Source organism: Geospiza fortis, unplaced genomic scaffold (genome assembly GCF_000277835.1).
Source record: "Geospiza fortis unplaced genomic scaffold, GeoFor_1.0 scaffold194, whole genome shotgun sequence".
Lineage (NCBI taxonomy): Eukaryota > Metazoa > Chordata > Aves > Passeriformes > Thraupidae > Geospiza > Geospiza fortis.
In genome coordinates this window covers 1,323,465-1,341,475 of record NW_005054322.1, presented here as the reverse complement: position 1 = coordinate 1,341,475, position 18,011 = coordinate 1,323,465, and the positions used below count along the sequence as shown (strand labels likewise).

General features: G+C 35.7%; 1 protein-coding gene across 3 annotated transcripts in view; it reads right to left on the bottom strand.

The window, feature by feature from the left end:
- The window catches only part of NAA16 (N(alpha)-acetyltransferase 16, NatA auxiliary subunit), a 49,037-nt gene that overhangs the window by 24,679 nt on the left and 6,347 nt on the right, over nt 1-18,011 (bottom strand). Inside the window, exons 5-9 of one of the 3 annotated variants that reach the window (XM_031056776.1) lie at nt 13,787-13,940; nt 12,151-12,270; nt 9,934-10,029; nt 8,789-8,872; nt 6,356-6,462 (exon numbers count right to left, since the gene is read on the bottom strand). In XM_031056776.1, the coding sequence (XP_030912636.1) occupies nt 6,356-6,462; nt 8,789-8,872; nt 9,934-10,029; nt 12,151-12,270; nt 13,787-13,940 (561 nt within the window). Of the gene's footprint in view, nt 1-6,355; nt 6,463-7,606; nt 7,786-8,788; nt 8,873-9,933; nt 10,030-12,150; nt 12,271-13,786; nt 13,941-18,011 lie in introns of those variants that run through there. The other 2 variants (XM_031056777.1, XM_005420742.3) reach the window with 2 other exon arrangements.

The window sequence follows — 18,011 nt, the reverse complement described above, 5'->3', positions numbered from 1 at the left end:
GGGGACATCAGCTGGAGTTCATGCAGCAGATGACAACACTGAGCCTGGCAGTTCAGTCAGTTTTCAGTACAAATTACTGTCTACTAAGGTGTACTTCAACATGGTGTCTGTGTTATCACAGATGGCACCAAAAGCCTTGGTAATACACAGGATCAACTGCTGTCCCCTTGTATCCTGAAGTAGTAATTTTGTTACAGCAGGCTATTAAGTTAATCAGGCATGATTTCCCCATCATAAATCCATCCTACGTACTGTCCTTTGTGTGTTTGGCAATGGTTTCCAGGATTATTTGCCTTATCAGCTTCACAAAGATTGAGATCAACCTGACTGGCTCATAGCTCCTCAGATCCTCCTTTTTGTACTTGAAAACAGGAGACATTCACTCTCCTCCAGACCGTAGCAAACTCCATCCATCATGATGATCTCTCAAAGACTGAGTAGCAGTACAATTACATTGTCTAGCTCTGCGAAGAGTTGGAGATGCATCCCAATCAAGTTTGATGCGCATATCAAGTATGTTTAGACATTCTATCCTCCAGTACCAAGATGTGTGTATTTAAGAAAGCAGTTAAAGTGACACCCGCATACCCTTAAAAATCACAAAAGTGGTGTACATTCTCTCCTGCCTTGATATACCAAACTAGATACTTCATCAGCAACTCTCAGAAGACTACCAGAAGATTGACCAGAAGAGTTGAGCTTGAAATGAGAATCTTGTTAGAAAAGATGACAAAAAACAGTATCACGGAAGGTGCTTTGAATTTTACTGGATTCTGTCTCATGAAGAAGTGTGAAATTGTATTTTCATTTGTTTGCTATTGTTTTTAGCAAAACAGCAAAATTGCCAATGAAGTAATTGACAATTGGTATCTTCTGCTTCTCCTTGATATGTAACAGGAATCCACATGTAAAAGAATAAACACAGGTATCATCAAGACAACACTACATGCACCAACTAGGCATCAGCTGAGCAATGCACTGCTGTTGTGCTGCATGCAGTTAGTTACAGAATGTATGCAGGTGCCTTAACTGAGTCTCCTGATTTAAAAAGCGTCCTATCAGAGGAGAAAAAGTCCTAGAAGATGAAAAGATAAATATCACCTTACCCAATGTTTGTCTTGGTGCTAGCAGATATGAAGATGCCAGCTGAGACGGTAAAAAGAAACTTAAGTACCTGCTTGGGACAGGTCTTCCTCCCAGGAAGATGAGGCATGTGCTGTATCTACCAATTAAAGCCATAGAAGCAATATATGAAGAGTAAAATCTAAACTGCAGATTTAGTGTCAACACCACCATGATGTTGTTTATCACAGAGTGCTTTGCCTTTACAGATAACTCTTGTCCCAGAATCCTTCCATTTTATGATAGAAATTATGCAAATGAAGTTAAGATGGGAGGAAAAGGTCTGAGAAACAAACAAACATGGAATGAACTTGGGGAGTTTTGTAGAGCAGTAAGACATTCACAGGGTTCTCTCAGGATGTCTTAAACAATAGCCAGAACCAAGAATGCGTTTCAAGACGAATGATATGAACAGGCAAAGGCTGGCATTTGAGAAGTTGACTGAACTCGAGATTAGGTGAGAAAAATTAATATCAAGCTCAGAACACAAGTTCTTTAACACTAGTAACCTGTAGAGGAAGCTCTCCGCTCTTGTTCAGATCAGCCATTTCCTTTCTCCAAACCTCATGGGTCAGTAGAATCTGGCGCAAAGCTTTTTACATTTGTGAACCATTTGTGAACTTTGCCTTTATATAACCAGACTCATTTACACTACTTCATTATAACCAAGGGTTTTCACTTTAAAAAGCCTCAGGCTGCCATATAATGAACAGAAGGAAAGCACAGCTAATTTCTTCACAATGTACAGTGGTTACTTTAAGAATCATCTGAAACAAGTTGGTAGCGATGAACATTTCAAGTATTTTTTTTTAAAACACAAAACCATCAAGACAGTGTTCCATCAAATAATTTCTGTAATATTTTGCAGATAAAAGTGATCTATGATTGAGTATCAGCAAATGATGTACCACTGAACATAGTCTATATGATATTATAAACTTCCTTTGAATGAGACACTGGAAAACAGCATAAGACTGAGTCCAGCAGTCTCTACCACCCTCCAATTGACCTTGCCTTCAGTTGGAAAGACATGGAATCTGGCTGTGTACCAGTGTAGCAAGTTAGGAAGTGATTAGTGCATGCCTTTGGTATCTACAAACAGGGAGCACAGTAACAATTCTCACTTGAGAAATAACTTGAACTCTTTATATCCTAACTGCTTTTACTCCTTTTTCATGCACATAACCTGTACAAAATCAATTGCCAATATTACAAAAAAAGTAAGCAGACATTGACTCAAATGGCCTTTGTCCAACTGTTCATCCTGCAACTCAATGCCCCTCTCCTTATTCCAATATTAGAGTAATTTTATTCTATGGCATGGTGTAGAACTGGACTCAGGATACTGAATAGCTGGTGTGTTTTCTAAAAAGTATATTTATATTTTTATCTTTTTTGTATTTTATATTATTTGCAGTATTTTTATAATCAAAAGTTCTATCCACAGCACAATACATTGATCAAGTTAAAATGACAGTACAGTTTCCAGGCAAAAGACAATCATTAGCCTCTTTTCTTATGGCTTCACACCCTTCAGCCTGAACTACTTATGTCTCCTCCAGTCTAGGTGGCTTGACAAAGAAGAAACAGTAAAAAAGCAAACCAGTTCACATGCTACTTTATTGCAGTAGCATAACAGCAGAAAGCCTGAAGAAATCACAACCTCATCTGAAGAGCTTTGAAGGATTAAACCATGTCTTGTATAACTCCCTTCTAGAATTATGGAGAAAAATGTAAGTCAGATCTCCGAATTGCAAGCAGTGATGGACCACAAAGTCTGAAACTGGGTCTTGCTGCAAAAGCATGCACAGTAATTTACAGCAAAGCCAGCTTAATACCTTCTACACATCAGGTTCTGTAGTTCTTTTAAAGTCTGCTTTAACATAATCATCAGTGGGTTAGCAACTTCCTCCTAAGAGGCAACAGTATTGCTGGGAGTGATGAAATCCAGCACCACTTGTCCCAGGTTTCACCACACCACCTCTGTTACTTTCTCAATCATTCAAGTTTCACAGTTACCAAATCTTGAAGTTTCCTTTTAAACCCAATTGTGCAGTGAAATATAAACCCCTGCACAACACAAACTGAACACAAGGCCAACACACAAATTTTTTTCTGCTCCAGAATTACAGGAAAGGCACAGATTGCATAATGCAATATGAAGCATATTTTAACTCATTAGAGACTTATTTATTAAGGAATGATTTACCTCAAAACAAGTCTTTGAGTATACATAGAGCTTTGTTGCTTTTTGGCAGTCTTTCTTTATTGAACATATTTAAGATTCTCTTGTCTTTGGTTGCTGAAAGTTTCTTCCAGCAATAACCTTAAAATTACTTTTTTATTGAAACAAACAGCTTTACATTTCCTACTTACAGCACCCTTCTGAGATTTCACCCAAAGGATCTTAAACAATTCTACTTGCACTGTGAAGGAAGATTAAAACCACCTTTCCTACTTAATCAAAGTAAGGCTCATTCTTTTGTGAAGAGCAAGTTGTAATCCACACCCTTCATTACACCAATATTTGCACAAGTATGTAAACAAATTTCAATCCGGTTAGCTGAAAAAATAACATGCCATGCACCCAGTTGGCACTGCAGTGATTTCAATTTTATTTTTGGTAGGGCATTCATTAATTCTTTCCAGGAACAGCCGGGAAAGCTTCCTTAATGTTAGTTTCATAGATATGAAGTGCTCATGTAATAGACACCTTGGGAAGAAGCCTACCTAGCACAGCCAAAAGGCCGAGTACCATCTTACAGCAATTAGATGATAAACAACATTTTCCTGAACACATCTAACAAATGTCTGCCTTCTATACAACCACCCTTTTCTCCTTGCTGTTCATGAATCATAGACCTACCTTGAGCTCTAGAAAGAAGGAACTTCCTAGGCTTAAATACCAGCTCTTTCATCAAATCTTCATACCTATGCCACTTCAAAATCCAACCACAGTTGACTGCACCAAACTACACTTATTTCCAAAGAAACACAGGGGCAACTTTCTTCCCAACTGGCAGAGAAATCAGAATTTTGCTAGGTATTTTCTAGAAGGCATAACACAATACTGACTACAACCCTCTTTCAGCCAAACTACAAAAGCAATTTATGTAAGAAGGTACTACTAAGTTCCAACTTAGACAAATTAGATATCAAAATAGAGTATTTTCCTGGAAGATGCAGTTGACATTAGTTTGTCACAATTTTCTGCTCTCAACCTCTAAATTTTAGTAATTCTAAAATTAACTGTCAGGGACTAAAATTAAAGTTTCTCTTAGTTTCAAAGATTCTTCTGTCACACCATAGCTATAGGTAAACCCAGCCAAGTTAAATGTAAAAGACAGCCTGCTTTGATAAGGAAATAATTTGAAATATGACAAAAAACCTTTTGCAGAAGTTAGCAGCACAAACAAATCCCAAGCATGCTTAGAAAATGCAAAGCTCTGGATTTTAAATACTTTTTAGGATTAAGCTGGCAGTTTTGAGCAGCACTGATTTGGTATAACAAAGATGACTACCACAAAGGAGCTCTTCTGTGTAAGTTTGCCTCAAAATATGGTAGCCCTCTTTTTTAACCCATCATGTCAAAAATTAATAAAGTGCTAAAAATCTTTTCAGATGCCAAATGAGTTAAAACATATCTTTCAACGTCCAGATTCTCCACACTTCAAATAGCAGAGGTTAGACTTCCCTAACATTGACTGTGCTTCTATCTAGATACCCTGTGTATTAAAATATAAAAAATTTCAATCCCATTTCATTTACATTGATAAGTGTGCATTAGCAATAGGCACTATAGAAAAGTCTGTACTATACAAGTATCTTGTTTTTAGCTAAGATAAAGTTGATTTGCTTCTTAGTAGCCAGTAGAGCGCTGTGTTTGGAACTTAGCATGAGTACAGATAAGACACTGATGTTTCAATTCTTGCTAAGGTGTGCTTGCACTGAGGTAAGGACTGTTCAGGTTCCCACGGTCTGTGAGGCAGCAGGGGCACAAGAAGCCAAGAAGGAGCATGGCCAGGACAGATGACCTGAAGTAGCCAACAGGATATTCCATACCATACAGTGTCATGGCCAGTATATAAATGGGGGGAGTTGGCTGTGAGCTGTCTATCACTGCTCAGGGATGGGCAGGGCACTGGTCAGTGAATAGAGAGCAGTTGTTCTGTGCATGATTTGTTTCTCTTGAATTTTATTCTTCCCTCTCCCCTTGTCATTACAATTATTAGTATTATTATGGTTTATTTTGATTCAACATTGAAGTTAAGTCTTGATTTCAACCCACAAGGTTTAGGTATTCCTGATTCTACTCCCCATCAGGCAGGGTAGAGTGAGCAAGCAGCTGCGTGGTACTTAAGTTGCCAGTTGAAGTTAAACCACAACAACACGATATCAGAATTTATTAAAATTATGTCAACCATGGAAAAAGTAGAGATTACAGAAGTGTACTGAAAATTTCATATTAAACGCTAGCAAGAAACTCTTGGAAAGAAGAATAATTTTAGTCCAAAAAAGTATTCACTTCTGGTTGAAAAATTGCATCATGTATTTAGGGTTTTTCCAGATACACATCCCTCTTTTATGTCATGAATGGATTAGAATACCTATAATGTTTGTAGCAAAGATGTAAAGAGATATATCTGAAGAGAATGATCTAAATTATTCTGATTTCTACACAGTTGAGTAACATGCTTTAGTTAAAAATTTTTTTTTGGTATACCTTATTGTCAGTTTGGAAGGAAGAATTACATTTGAAACAACAGTTCTTTTGTGACACAATTACACCAAAACAGAGTTTAGAAGTACAAAAAATATACACTGAAGTTTTAGTGAAAGACTGAAAAAGGAAACAAGCCTTTGTGGAAAATACTAATGTATTCATGCAATTCAGAAATGTATATAGAACAACAGCCACCTGTTATTTTAAAAGCATTACTTCTGGTGACATCATAAACCATAAGTTGAAAGAATTTTGTAACACTTCCACTCAAAGCACACAAAGTTAATGATCACTGATTTTTCAAGAACCTCAGTGCACTCTGCAGCAATCTGACTTCAAGCATTTTGACATCAAGTGATCATTCACATATGACAAAATAGCACATTACAGAAAAAATGTTCAACAACTCTAATTGGTAGTTTACAGGGCAAGCTACCAAAACTCTTAGATAGTCTATTAGCAATTCAATACAGAAGACTTCATTAAAACCAAATAAATACTAAATTTTACCTTTTCTGGATTGTAATATAAAGATTTCAAAGTGGTAAACAAGGGTGGGCAGCCTTTACTGAAGTTAACCCTCAGGAACTTATCCGTTAGTTCTCTAAATTTTTCACCTAGGAACAAAAGTGTGTTTGGTTATATGTCAGTGATTGCAAGTGTTATATAAATATATGCACTAACTGCTGCGCAACTCCGCATAACAGAGGAACTAAGAAACTGCAACTGAGGGCTTTAGTCTTTCTTGTTCTTAAATAAGACACAAATATGCTCTAGATTAAAAAAAAAAAACCACAGAGTAAAATGCTTAAGTTGCTAGTGTTTAGGAGTCTGCTGGCCAACATGGTCACAGTCCTCAAACCTGCAGTCTATTAGAAAGAGAAAATATTACGTGCTGACTACAGAGGATGTAGCAAAAGCTATTTAAACACTGAAAACACCCTATAATATTAAGAATAACAATGGAGATCTTGCAAAACCTCCATCATTGGAGGTTTTTATGATTAAGTTAGACAAATGTGTTAGGAGTAGTGCAGATATAAAGTATCCTGATTTGAGGATGGATGAAAGGAATCTTTTGCTACTCCTCTAGTCCTATTTTTATTAGTAGGACATGTGATATGATTGTTTCTGGAATCAGAAACAAGATTTATTGTTTCAGAAATATAAGCTGCACATCAGAATCACCTGTATCAAAATATACTTCAGAAAGTTAAAAATCTGATGCAATTATATTGTCAGTTAAAATAACAATACTTGCACTAAGTGCTACCTTTCTGAAAAATGCTGTTAAAAAAAAAGGCAGAAAAAGCAGTACTTTGAACAGAAAACATCCAGCCAGGAAAACAGGTGGTTTTCTTTGTTTTTTCCTATGATGAAAGTGATCGCTTACAGCCAGGGAAGGGGTGGGGGGGGGCTGGAAGGGGTGGTTGTTGTTGGTTGGTTGGGATTTTTTTCTTTTCTTTTTATTGACTTTGTTCGCTTTGCATAGGGATGAACTTCTCCCACACTTCAATGCCTCCTCTGTTATGGACTTCTCTAACCTTATCAACAAGAAAATACCTCACTTCATGCAATTCACCCATAAAACTGACAAAACTGTTGAAATAAACTTAACTTCAATAAGAATACATTAAAAACTTTATTAACAGCTTTTTTTAGATATTCAGAAAATGCAGACACTACTGCTTTGTATATAACATTTTCATTTACTTCTATCAATTTTCAATTGTCCTACACTTACTATTATCAGCAGTGTTGCTAATAAATACTGAGACCAATGAAAGAAATTCATGTTCTCACCTTGCTGTACTAAACCAAACTGCTGCATATAGAAACTCCTACTACCTGTGGATTGCGATCCATAATTGGACTGTAAGAACATGCTTTATTACGGATGGATTAATTAAAATATGTTGTCTCACAGTACAGAAACTCCCCTATATAAAGAAAAAATCCATCTCAGTTTCTCCTGTTGAATTCTTCTAATTTATTATTTTGCTGGAAGAATCATAATCTAGAATTTAGGAAAGCAAGATTCAAGTGTCCCTATTTACTTACAGAAAACAATTTTAAAACAAAATAAAAAAAAAAAAAGAAGGCACACAGCTGGGCACCTATGACAAGAAACAGAGTTACAATTTAGTCTGAGGCACACACCTTACCACAAGAGCATAAACAAATCTAAAAATGCATGCACACACACTTGATCAGTAAAATTGATGGTAACAGCCTTCCTCCATTAAGGCAGTATCCAGCTCGATCAAGGAGCTGATTTCCTTCAAATACAAGGTTAGGATTCAATGCACAGCAAGGTCTGGACAAGAACTTGTCCTTTTAGCATAAGCCTGGATTTTAGAGTATTTTAATTTTCAAGAGCAATTTAATTCTGAATCAAACAGTGACAGCTGTAAATGGTCAGTGACCACACTGGAACAGCAACTGCATTTAACCAGAAATTCTAGCCTCTTGAAACTTGCCAACATTTTTCTGCAAAGATGTTTCTTTCTACACCTTCACATTCTCACTATCAAATTTCAACCAAAAGAAATTCTTGTCTCCTGTACTTGTAAACACAGAAAATCATTAGTAAATAGACTAATCTCTACAGGACCAAAAACAAGTCTTACATATTCATGCCTGATAGGCTTAATAAGTTAGCAGAAACAAATTTTAATTTTGAAAAATTCTTATTTGTTATAAAATGCAACAGAAAGCAGCCAAGAGATTTTTCTTGACCAATCTAATAATGGATTTTGCTTTCATTTATCCTACAGCATGAGCAACAAATTCTCGTTACTATACATATTTCTACTTGAATGAACATAAGCTGTGAAGCTACACTCTCAGGTGTAAGGCCATCTAGAGCAAAACACAGCAAAATGAAGTCAACAGCAAAACACTATTAATAAAGATACAGGAAAGTGTTTTGCAGGTTATTACCTTGTTTTCTGTGATACCATAACAAATTACTCATCACCCAGCTTTTCAAAACTAGCTGAAATGCCTTAAAATTTCCCCCTGTATCTACAAATAAACAGAAGTATACAGGATGATAAAAGGCACAAGTGGTAACTTCTTATGAAGCAGTTAAAATCTTTTGATTTTACACAGGAAATATGTATGCACATTCAGACACATGAGCAACAGCAGGGGAGTGGACTAGATGCTCTGGAACATTTAAAGGTAGCAACAAATGCGGTGCTGAGCAAATTAGCTAAACCAAAAACTAACCTTAGAAATTTAAAAGCATGAGGAGTTATGTCAGGAATTTGCAACTGATCTCAAATTTCTTGACATTTGATATCTAGCTCATGTACTTTCTAAGAGTCTTCTACTGGAATTTCAGCATCTAAACAGCTACACACTAATTATATATTTTTATGGTATTTACCATTTCATTTAGTTTCCTTCCTTCCATTTTAGAAGAGCCCAGCTTTCTATTTTAACACGTATGTACAAATTTTTCTTCCAAAACTGAGGGTATTTGTGCACCATATTTCAAAACAAATTTTGAAAGGGCAAAGTCACAAAGAATTTAGCTATAAAATGAAATCATTTCGGCTACATAATACTGCAGATATTTTTCTTCCTTTTCTTATCAAATTAGCAGCACAAAGGTAGTTTCTGTTGTCAAATTAAGTTCTAATGGCTCTACAAGAAAGTAGGCATACATTTTACTAGTAAAAGTATGCATATTAAAGATACAGGAGGGGGTATGTATAAATATATACACCCACACCTTGAATTAAAGTGTACTATACCCTACATTTTAACTCATGATCTTAACTTGCATAAAGCAAAAAAGTTACGTATAGAAATTCCTACAATCTACATATCATTCTGTATTGTAGTTTTATCATCACAAATATTACATCACTCATATCATCATATTTGAGTGTATGAACCTTTTCTATCAACTCCTAAAACCTACAAGAATTATGTCTAACCCAAGAGAAATGCATACATTTGATTGGTCTATGTTGTTCAAGTAGGTATTAAATGCACAGGTAGGTATTAAATACACATGAAACAGCCCGAGGAAAACTGCAGAAAAATATAGGAAGAACAGATATGCAACTTGTTACCTGAAACAAAGTTTAAAGGTAATCTTCTAGGTGAAACTGCTCTGGGATGTCTTTTACTAACTTCTTCATAAATCTGAAGCCTCTCTTCTAAAGTGCCTATTATCAGCAAATACAACAGATATAAGTAACAGACAAAAACCTATTATTTTAAATGTCTTTAAATGTTGAGAATTTAGTGTTGAGAATTAATTCAACTAGGCTCCTTATGTGGATTTGGAACAATTTAAACATTTCATGTTACTTCTTCCAGTTAATCATAAAACTGTACTGAGAACATACCTCATATACAATACACAACTACCAGCATTAATCACTCTGAAGATAAACTGTAAACAGGACCTTGCACATTCAATCACACAGAGCTGGAGTTTGGTTTCTTTCAGTTACATGGTCCTTCAGACACATTCACACCTTGTATTACATTCATAGCTTCAATTAACCCTTTTTTCACCATGCATTCATTTCAGACTTAAAGCATTCAGAGAAACATGCTGCATTTTTAAGCATAGGTATAGACATAGCACACTATACAAGTACACCTCTATTATAGGTCCTCTGGTGACAGCAAAACCAGGGTACAATACTGCCAGTAAGTACTGAGTACCAAACTCTTTATACCTTAATGTTTAACAAAAATAAAGCTACTTGAAGATTTTCTGCCCACTCCTCCCCTTTCCCCCATAATATGCTTTGGAGCTCCAATGTGGTTAGAACTTAAATAACACTAATCTTTTGCTTTAAAATGTCATTTTTAATGTAAATAAAATCGATTTTGCTTAAATATTAAAATATTAAATTCATCCAACAATTTAAAACTGAATGCACAGATCAAGGCTACAATACACGTGTATTAAATATATCTGTTTTCCTTTCAGAAGAAAAACAGTTTATCTTGTCACTGAGCTCAGATGTTGGGGAAGGGGGGGGAATCTATTACCCAGTGTCTCCAACAGATGTAGAGTTATAAAAGTAATGCTAAAATATTGTTTGGACTGGAACTAAAGCATATAAAAGCCCTAATTGAAGTCACAAGTTGGAGCTCCAGAACTTACCATGGGGGAGGAAATAGTCCTAAGACCACCTAAAAAATAAAGTAGCATTATTAGTTTTATAGAATTAGTACAGTTTAGTCTACATAGGATTTTAATATGTCAAAAATTACGGGACTGGTTCTCTGTTAAAAACTACATGCTTTCGTCAACAAACTTGTTGTATCAGAGAGAATAACTGAGTTCCTGGGTAGCTTAATTTCTGACACAATAACCACGTGATTCAACTCTATGGATTCACCAGGAAAACCACTCAAAGAGCAACACTACACTCTGAATATATGTAACAAATTAAATAATTTTCATTACCCAATCACTAACTGTATTCTCAGACCTCATGAGACCTAATGGTAAAACTTTCTAGAAGAAAGTTGGTTGAGAAATGTAATGCAGCTATAACATCTACAAATAATTGTGAGCTTATGATTTATGATGTCATCAGAATAATTCCAATAAACTTTCACTAATTAGTGAAAAGATAAACGCAAAGAAACCATTCCTGTATAAATGTAAACACTCTGGAAAGTTGTCACTGCAAAACACTTAATGTAGCATAAAGAGTTGCAATGTTGCAGTTTTGAAAAAATGAGCTATTTTTTCTGGAAAAACACAATAGCAGAAACATGAGCTGTCATTGAAGTAACAAAGGCTGTAGCACATTTATCACTTTTACCTTCTAAAGTGCCAACTTAAAAAATAGGGGAAAAATGGCATTTTTTTCAGATGGTCTGTCTTAAAAGGCCATCCTAAATAGATATTTGAGTATTTCCTACATGCCCCTAGAAAGAGGTACCACATAAACACGTTTCAAAATTCTAATTACATAAAATTGTGGCATATGATAACAGTCTGATAATCAACTACTAGACAGGAATTATTAGCCATTTGGTTTCCAAGTTCACATGTGGCAAGGCAATGTTCTTCATATAAGCATCTTAGTAAATATCACCCTTAGTTCCAAGAAGATAAATATTTGGTATTGGTATTTTCATGCATACAAGTTTTTCAGTGAACATTTTAAAAATGAAAGAACATACTACACAAAAATCAAGATCAGAAGGTATATAATCTTCTGCCAAGTAGAACTTTCTAATCTAAAGCAGGACCATATCAAACAGTGCATCCTACATCATACATATTTTCACTGTATGTGTGTAGCTTAACTTACTAGGTTGTAAGGCCTTTTCTAAGCCTTCATAATAATACCAGTTTTCTGCATTGCGCTCAATTAACTCCTTGTATACTTCACCAGCTTCTTTCAGTCTTCCTAACTTCAGTAACATCTCTCCTAGAAACAACACAGTACAGAACTATGAATTACATCACAAAACATGTGTGACTAAAGTTTACAATACTAGATATATAAAATTGTTCTTAAACATACAGATTCTTAGAAAGAAGCCTTATTTTCCCAAAGGCACATGCTGTGTGTTATGAATGCTACTTGAAGCTACCACATATAGAGCTCAGAACATTCATCACCTGTGAAGACAAAGACTACCTGAATGTCTGTATCTGAGTATTTAAAATAGCTACTGGCAATGTCAAATGAAAGGAACTACTCCTTCCAGGACTCCATCACACAACTAGATCAGTTTTTATCAAGCTCTTAAGCACATTTTTTACATCAACTGATCAGTTTTTAACTGGTTAAATCACACTGGTTTGCTGCCAAGTAAATTGTTCTACAAGGTCTAGCTTGAAAGGAATTAATTTTCTTGACAGCAGCTCATGCTGGGCTGTTTTGGGATTTGTGACTAAATGTTGATAAATACACCAACATTTCCACCACTGCTAAGCAGTACATGCAGACCATCAAGGCTTTGTCTTTTTACCCTGACTCTGGCACCCAGCAAGTAGACCAGGGTGGACAATAAGGCAGGAGTGGACACAACCTGGTCAGCTGATCCAAACTGGCCAAAGAGATATTTTGTGCTATTTAGTTTCATACTAAGCAATAAAAATTAAGGAGGAGTGTTGGGGCAGGTAGCCATTGCCTGGAGACTAGCTGAGCATCAGTCTGTGGGAAGCGTACAGGGACTGCGTAAGTCAATGAGCTGGGTTTGATTTTCCTTCCTTCCCCTTTCCATCACTCAAGCTATCTTCACCTCCATGCACAAGTTCTCCTCCTTTTGCTCTTCCTATTCTCTCCTGATTTGACAAGCAAGGCTGGGTGAGATGAGTGGGTAGCTGTGTGGGGCTTACCCCACTGGTCAGGGTCAGCCCTAATCACAACTGTGCAGGCAAGGAGTAGCTGAAGAACACGTGCCATTACTCACACATATTCAGAACCCAGTATTAGCACTTCAAATCCACAAAACAACTGAGAGTTATTTTTAGCCAAAAAGGTCAACTTCAGTATTCACTTCAATAAGTAAGTGCATTAGGAAACTTGAAAAGGAAACAAGAACTTGATACTTCAGTCATATAAAAAGAAAAATTTGTGTTTGCACTTTGAACAGTATTCTTTATAAAATTCTTTTTCATAAGACTAAAACTGGATTATAATAGTTCTGATTTATGGAAAGCTACTCTAGTGTACCAACATAATCTGAGATTTCCTCTATTTCTGTGTCAAACCCAGAGAGACTACCTGCATCCACTACCACCTTTGGTAGGAAAAGTTATTTACTTGTGCACAAAACTGTAAATCTGTTAGTATCAGTTTTCCTATAGTAATTGTTACAAATAAATTAAAGACTTTACATACTGTATTTTCTTCCTTTCACTGCTTTATTGTATCTGAAAGCTATTAGCAAAAATTTCTAACAAAACTGGGTAAGGGAAGAATAATAATGACTTACCTTTGATTTCTTCTACTATTAATTTATCACATATTTGCTTTTCATATGTCTCTATATGTTCTAAAGACTCCTGAAAAAGATCTGCCTCTCTCATCACTTGATTCTGATATAAAATCAGTTCACTATATTCATAATCTATTTTATTAGGAGGAACCTGGGGGGAAGAAAACAATATATCAGTTAACATTTACCTGTACCTCAAATGTACGCTGTATTACAGAATACAAGATTTAAGCTACAGAACATAATCAGGTATGTTTATATACACCACCTAAATATTCAACATGTAAAACTTCCATTACTCACAATCAAATCAGACTCATTTAAGGATATCCATTGTAGTTAACATTTTAGAAGAAATCCTTTATTTCTCTTTTTTTCTATCACTGTGGCAAGCTAATTGAAAACTGAATTGTATGAGAGAAAGCAAACATCTTCACACATTTTCTTTCTGAAGCACTCATGTGCTACACAACAATTTTGACATAAGTTCTACAGCAGATGGCTGGGGTCTGACAGCATCATTTTCAGTATACCAGAGTTCTGGATCAAACTATTTCCAAGAGGAATGACCCATCCATAACTTGAAAACTGGAATTTTTCAGATAGAAAACTTACACTATTTCTCTCTAACCAAGTGTTCTCTGTACTGAACTTCAATATCCCAGAAAATACAGCACACAAGCATACAGATTTTTTCAATCAACAGATAATTATTTTTAGGTCTGCCTGCAGTTGCAAACCTAGAACTTTCTAAAGGCTACAGTACAACTACTGGCTTATCCACCTTGCAGTGCTACAACAGCCAAAGAAGCAGGGTGACATTGAAAATCATTCCTTTCAGAGAATAACTCCCTAAAGCAGATTTGGGCAATGAAAAGTCTTACCAGAGTTATAGTAATTCTTTTCATACTAAATGCTCTTCACTAATATACAAAACTACTCCAATTGCAAGAATGTTAGAGAGCAAATGCAATCTCCAGAAAAAGCCCAACAGAGCAATAAAATTATATGAAATGTACTGTCCCAACAGAAATTTTGAGAGAGACTTATAATCTAACATGATTTTTTACATAATAAAAGATGAGAAGCAGTTGAGCTTCACAAATGTTAATGATATTTTCTCCTGTGACACTACATACTTTGTTTCTTCCTGAGCAACCAACACTTCGAAGTCACATTGGTCACTAAACAGTTTACTCTGATTTTCTGTTCCCTAAAAAAAGCTTTTCCTTGATCTTTAAAGACAAATTATTTAATAAGAAAAAACAACACAAACAACCAAAACATTACACCGGGTGAAAGGAACTTTCTTATTAAGAAGACAATCCTAAACCACTACTTCCAGCCCTTCCCAAAGCACAAACTGATTCTATACGATTTAGTATTTGTGATTACATGCTCTTCAGATTTTGAGAGCCAACTTTTACAGTACTGCTGGGCATTTTTAGAAATATTTGCTTTTACATGTAAGTGATCTGAAAGATAGTATTACTAAATAAAATACTGTAAAGACGTACGTATCTGACAATAAACTATGAAAACAATATCATTCAAGTACATTTTTTACCAGCTAATACAGTATAGCAAATGATCTCTAATGGAACAAGACTATACCATACACAAATAGTCAGCAGGTAGCATGAAATTCTACACACTTCTCAAAGTAGCTCTCTTATCTACACCTCCACTTCCATTTCCACCTTTGCACAATTTCTAGTCTAGGTCACCCACTAGAAATCACTAATAAAAACGTTACCAGGAAAGCATTTTTAACTGCTTCACAGCATGGACTCATGGAACGGGGTTTAGCACTAAGCATGTCTTCCTGTTTATAATTACTGCAATACCATGGAACCAAACTGCAGAGCACCAATTCAGTCCTCTCTCCTTCACCTCCTCCTAAAAATATCCTTTCCTCCAACACAATGCACATATCTAAATTCCAAATTCCACAAGTAGCACAGCTTTTTTGGCACATCATGAATTGGTTTTAGGTCGTCAAAACACAGATTATCCAAAAAGCCATAAAAAATATATACACAATACATATCCATTGACCACCTCATGGCTGTTTTGGCTCAGCAGGATTACAAAAAAAAAAAACAAAAACAAAACAAAACCCCAAACCCCAAACAAACAAACAAACAAACAACCCAACAAAAACCCCCCACAACAACCAAAAAAAAACCCAAAAACCCTAACAAAATAATTAAATTATTCATACACAGAGTAGATCCACCAGAAGGATACTGCACTTACTATCACTCAATTTAAAAAGTTATTTTTAAAAGTAATTTTAAGAAAAGTCCATTTTAAAAGATACCTTGATATCTCATCAATTTAATGAAGATTTAAATCTGTAATTCATCAGAAGGCAAGCAGTTAACAACCCCAGCAGTTAATCTAAATAATCAGGTTGTTTTATAAAGAATAAGATACTCTATAAAGACAATGTCCACACCATTGTTATTGCTGCTCAATACATCTTTACTCCTCCCTCCCTCTAGAAGAGTTATGATTCTTCCACAGGACATGCCCAACTTTCTCCTGAACTCAATTCTGCTGTTTCAGAATAGATTTTTTTCCTCTCCTCCTGGACCACAAAAGGATCAGCTTGTCAACCACAGGTCCCCTAACAACTGTCACTGAAAGAATGTGACAAGATGCAGCCAAAACATACCTAAGAGCAGACCCCCAAAACTCCAGAGGTTTTCTGTCCATATCTGTATTTGTGGGCCTGATGCAAAAATTAGGAATAAAATAAAAAATTAAGAATAAAAAAATTGTTCTGGAAAAGAAGAAAGGAAAAATGGGACATACAACAGTAAAATGAATTGCATAGTTGCTTTACACCTTGGTTCCCAAAATTTTACTTCTGAACTGACTCTTACAAATTTTGACTTAAGCTAGGACAGCACAAGCTGTTACATTTCCTGCAGTGATGTCTACCTTTAACCTCATAACCTGTTTTTGACTGAAATATTGTGCATCTGGCCAATTTACAGCTTTCAGATGACAGGCAACATTGATCTTAACACATTAAGAGAAAATTCACCATTTCCAGTAATAACTTAGCCACTAGAATAAAACTGTCAAGGATAAAAAGCAATTTATCACTTTGTTGATCAGCTTCCTGACACTATTCCTTCCTTTATTTTCCCCAGTAAGCAAGCTTCTTAGCTATTACTCTTCCCAAACCCAGCATACAGTTTTAAAGTCACCTAGGCTTTTTTCCATTTACAGTAAACAAAGAAACTCTCTGCCCTTCAGACAGCTTTCTCTGTAATCATCTTATCTTGCCATATTCTTCTTTTCATTTTCTAACTTTTTTTGACAACAGGCTCATCACTAAATCTTGATCTCTCAGTAATGAGTACTTTATGGATAAAAATCCCTGCTTGTCTGATCTAAGAGTGTACTTTACTTTTCACCCATACGCTTGCCCTGAGGGACAGTTTTACAGCAAACTGTTTTAAAAAGTTTTACAGCTAACTGCAGCCTGGATCAACAAAGGCAGCTCATTTCCCTCTATTATTCCCCTTCCTCTCTCCCCTCACACCTCACAGTTATTCAGTTCAGCCAATCAATCCTTCCCAAGAGTGATTATCTTTCTGGCACTTAGGCTTTCTGAACCAACCCTCCACAAGTCAGCCAGTGCTGCACAAGGAAGTGGTCTGAGCACACAGGAAAAACTCAGATTGCTGGTTTTGGCAACAACTTGTAGCTAGATTAGCTGCATTATTTTATAATACTGCATCTTCAGATATTCATCTACGATCACTAAAATGACAGTTCCTTGATTTTTTTCTTAGTTTTGCTGCTTGGTCTTGGCTGTTTGCATTCATATCTGAAAGGACAGAGCTGCCTGAGTAAATCACATAAATAAATATCATCATCCTGCATTACCATTATTTCTCAATTATGACAGCAGCGTTTTAAGCAATGTGTTACATTTCTTTGTCTATTCATTAACATGAATGGTAGACAGTATCAGGCCTAATACAAATTGCCATAAAACCCCTCAAAAACATCTGTTTGTTGAAAAGTGCTGCTCACAAGTTATTTGGATACCCTTCAGTCTTTTAATCCTCCTTTTAAATTACCACTTTTCTATTGCAGTCACATGCAATAGTCTGTACAGTCCATCACAGAAGTTCATCTATCAAGTTGAGTGCATATGAACTACAGGCCAAGAGGGGAGTTTTGGGAAGGAAAGTAAGCA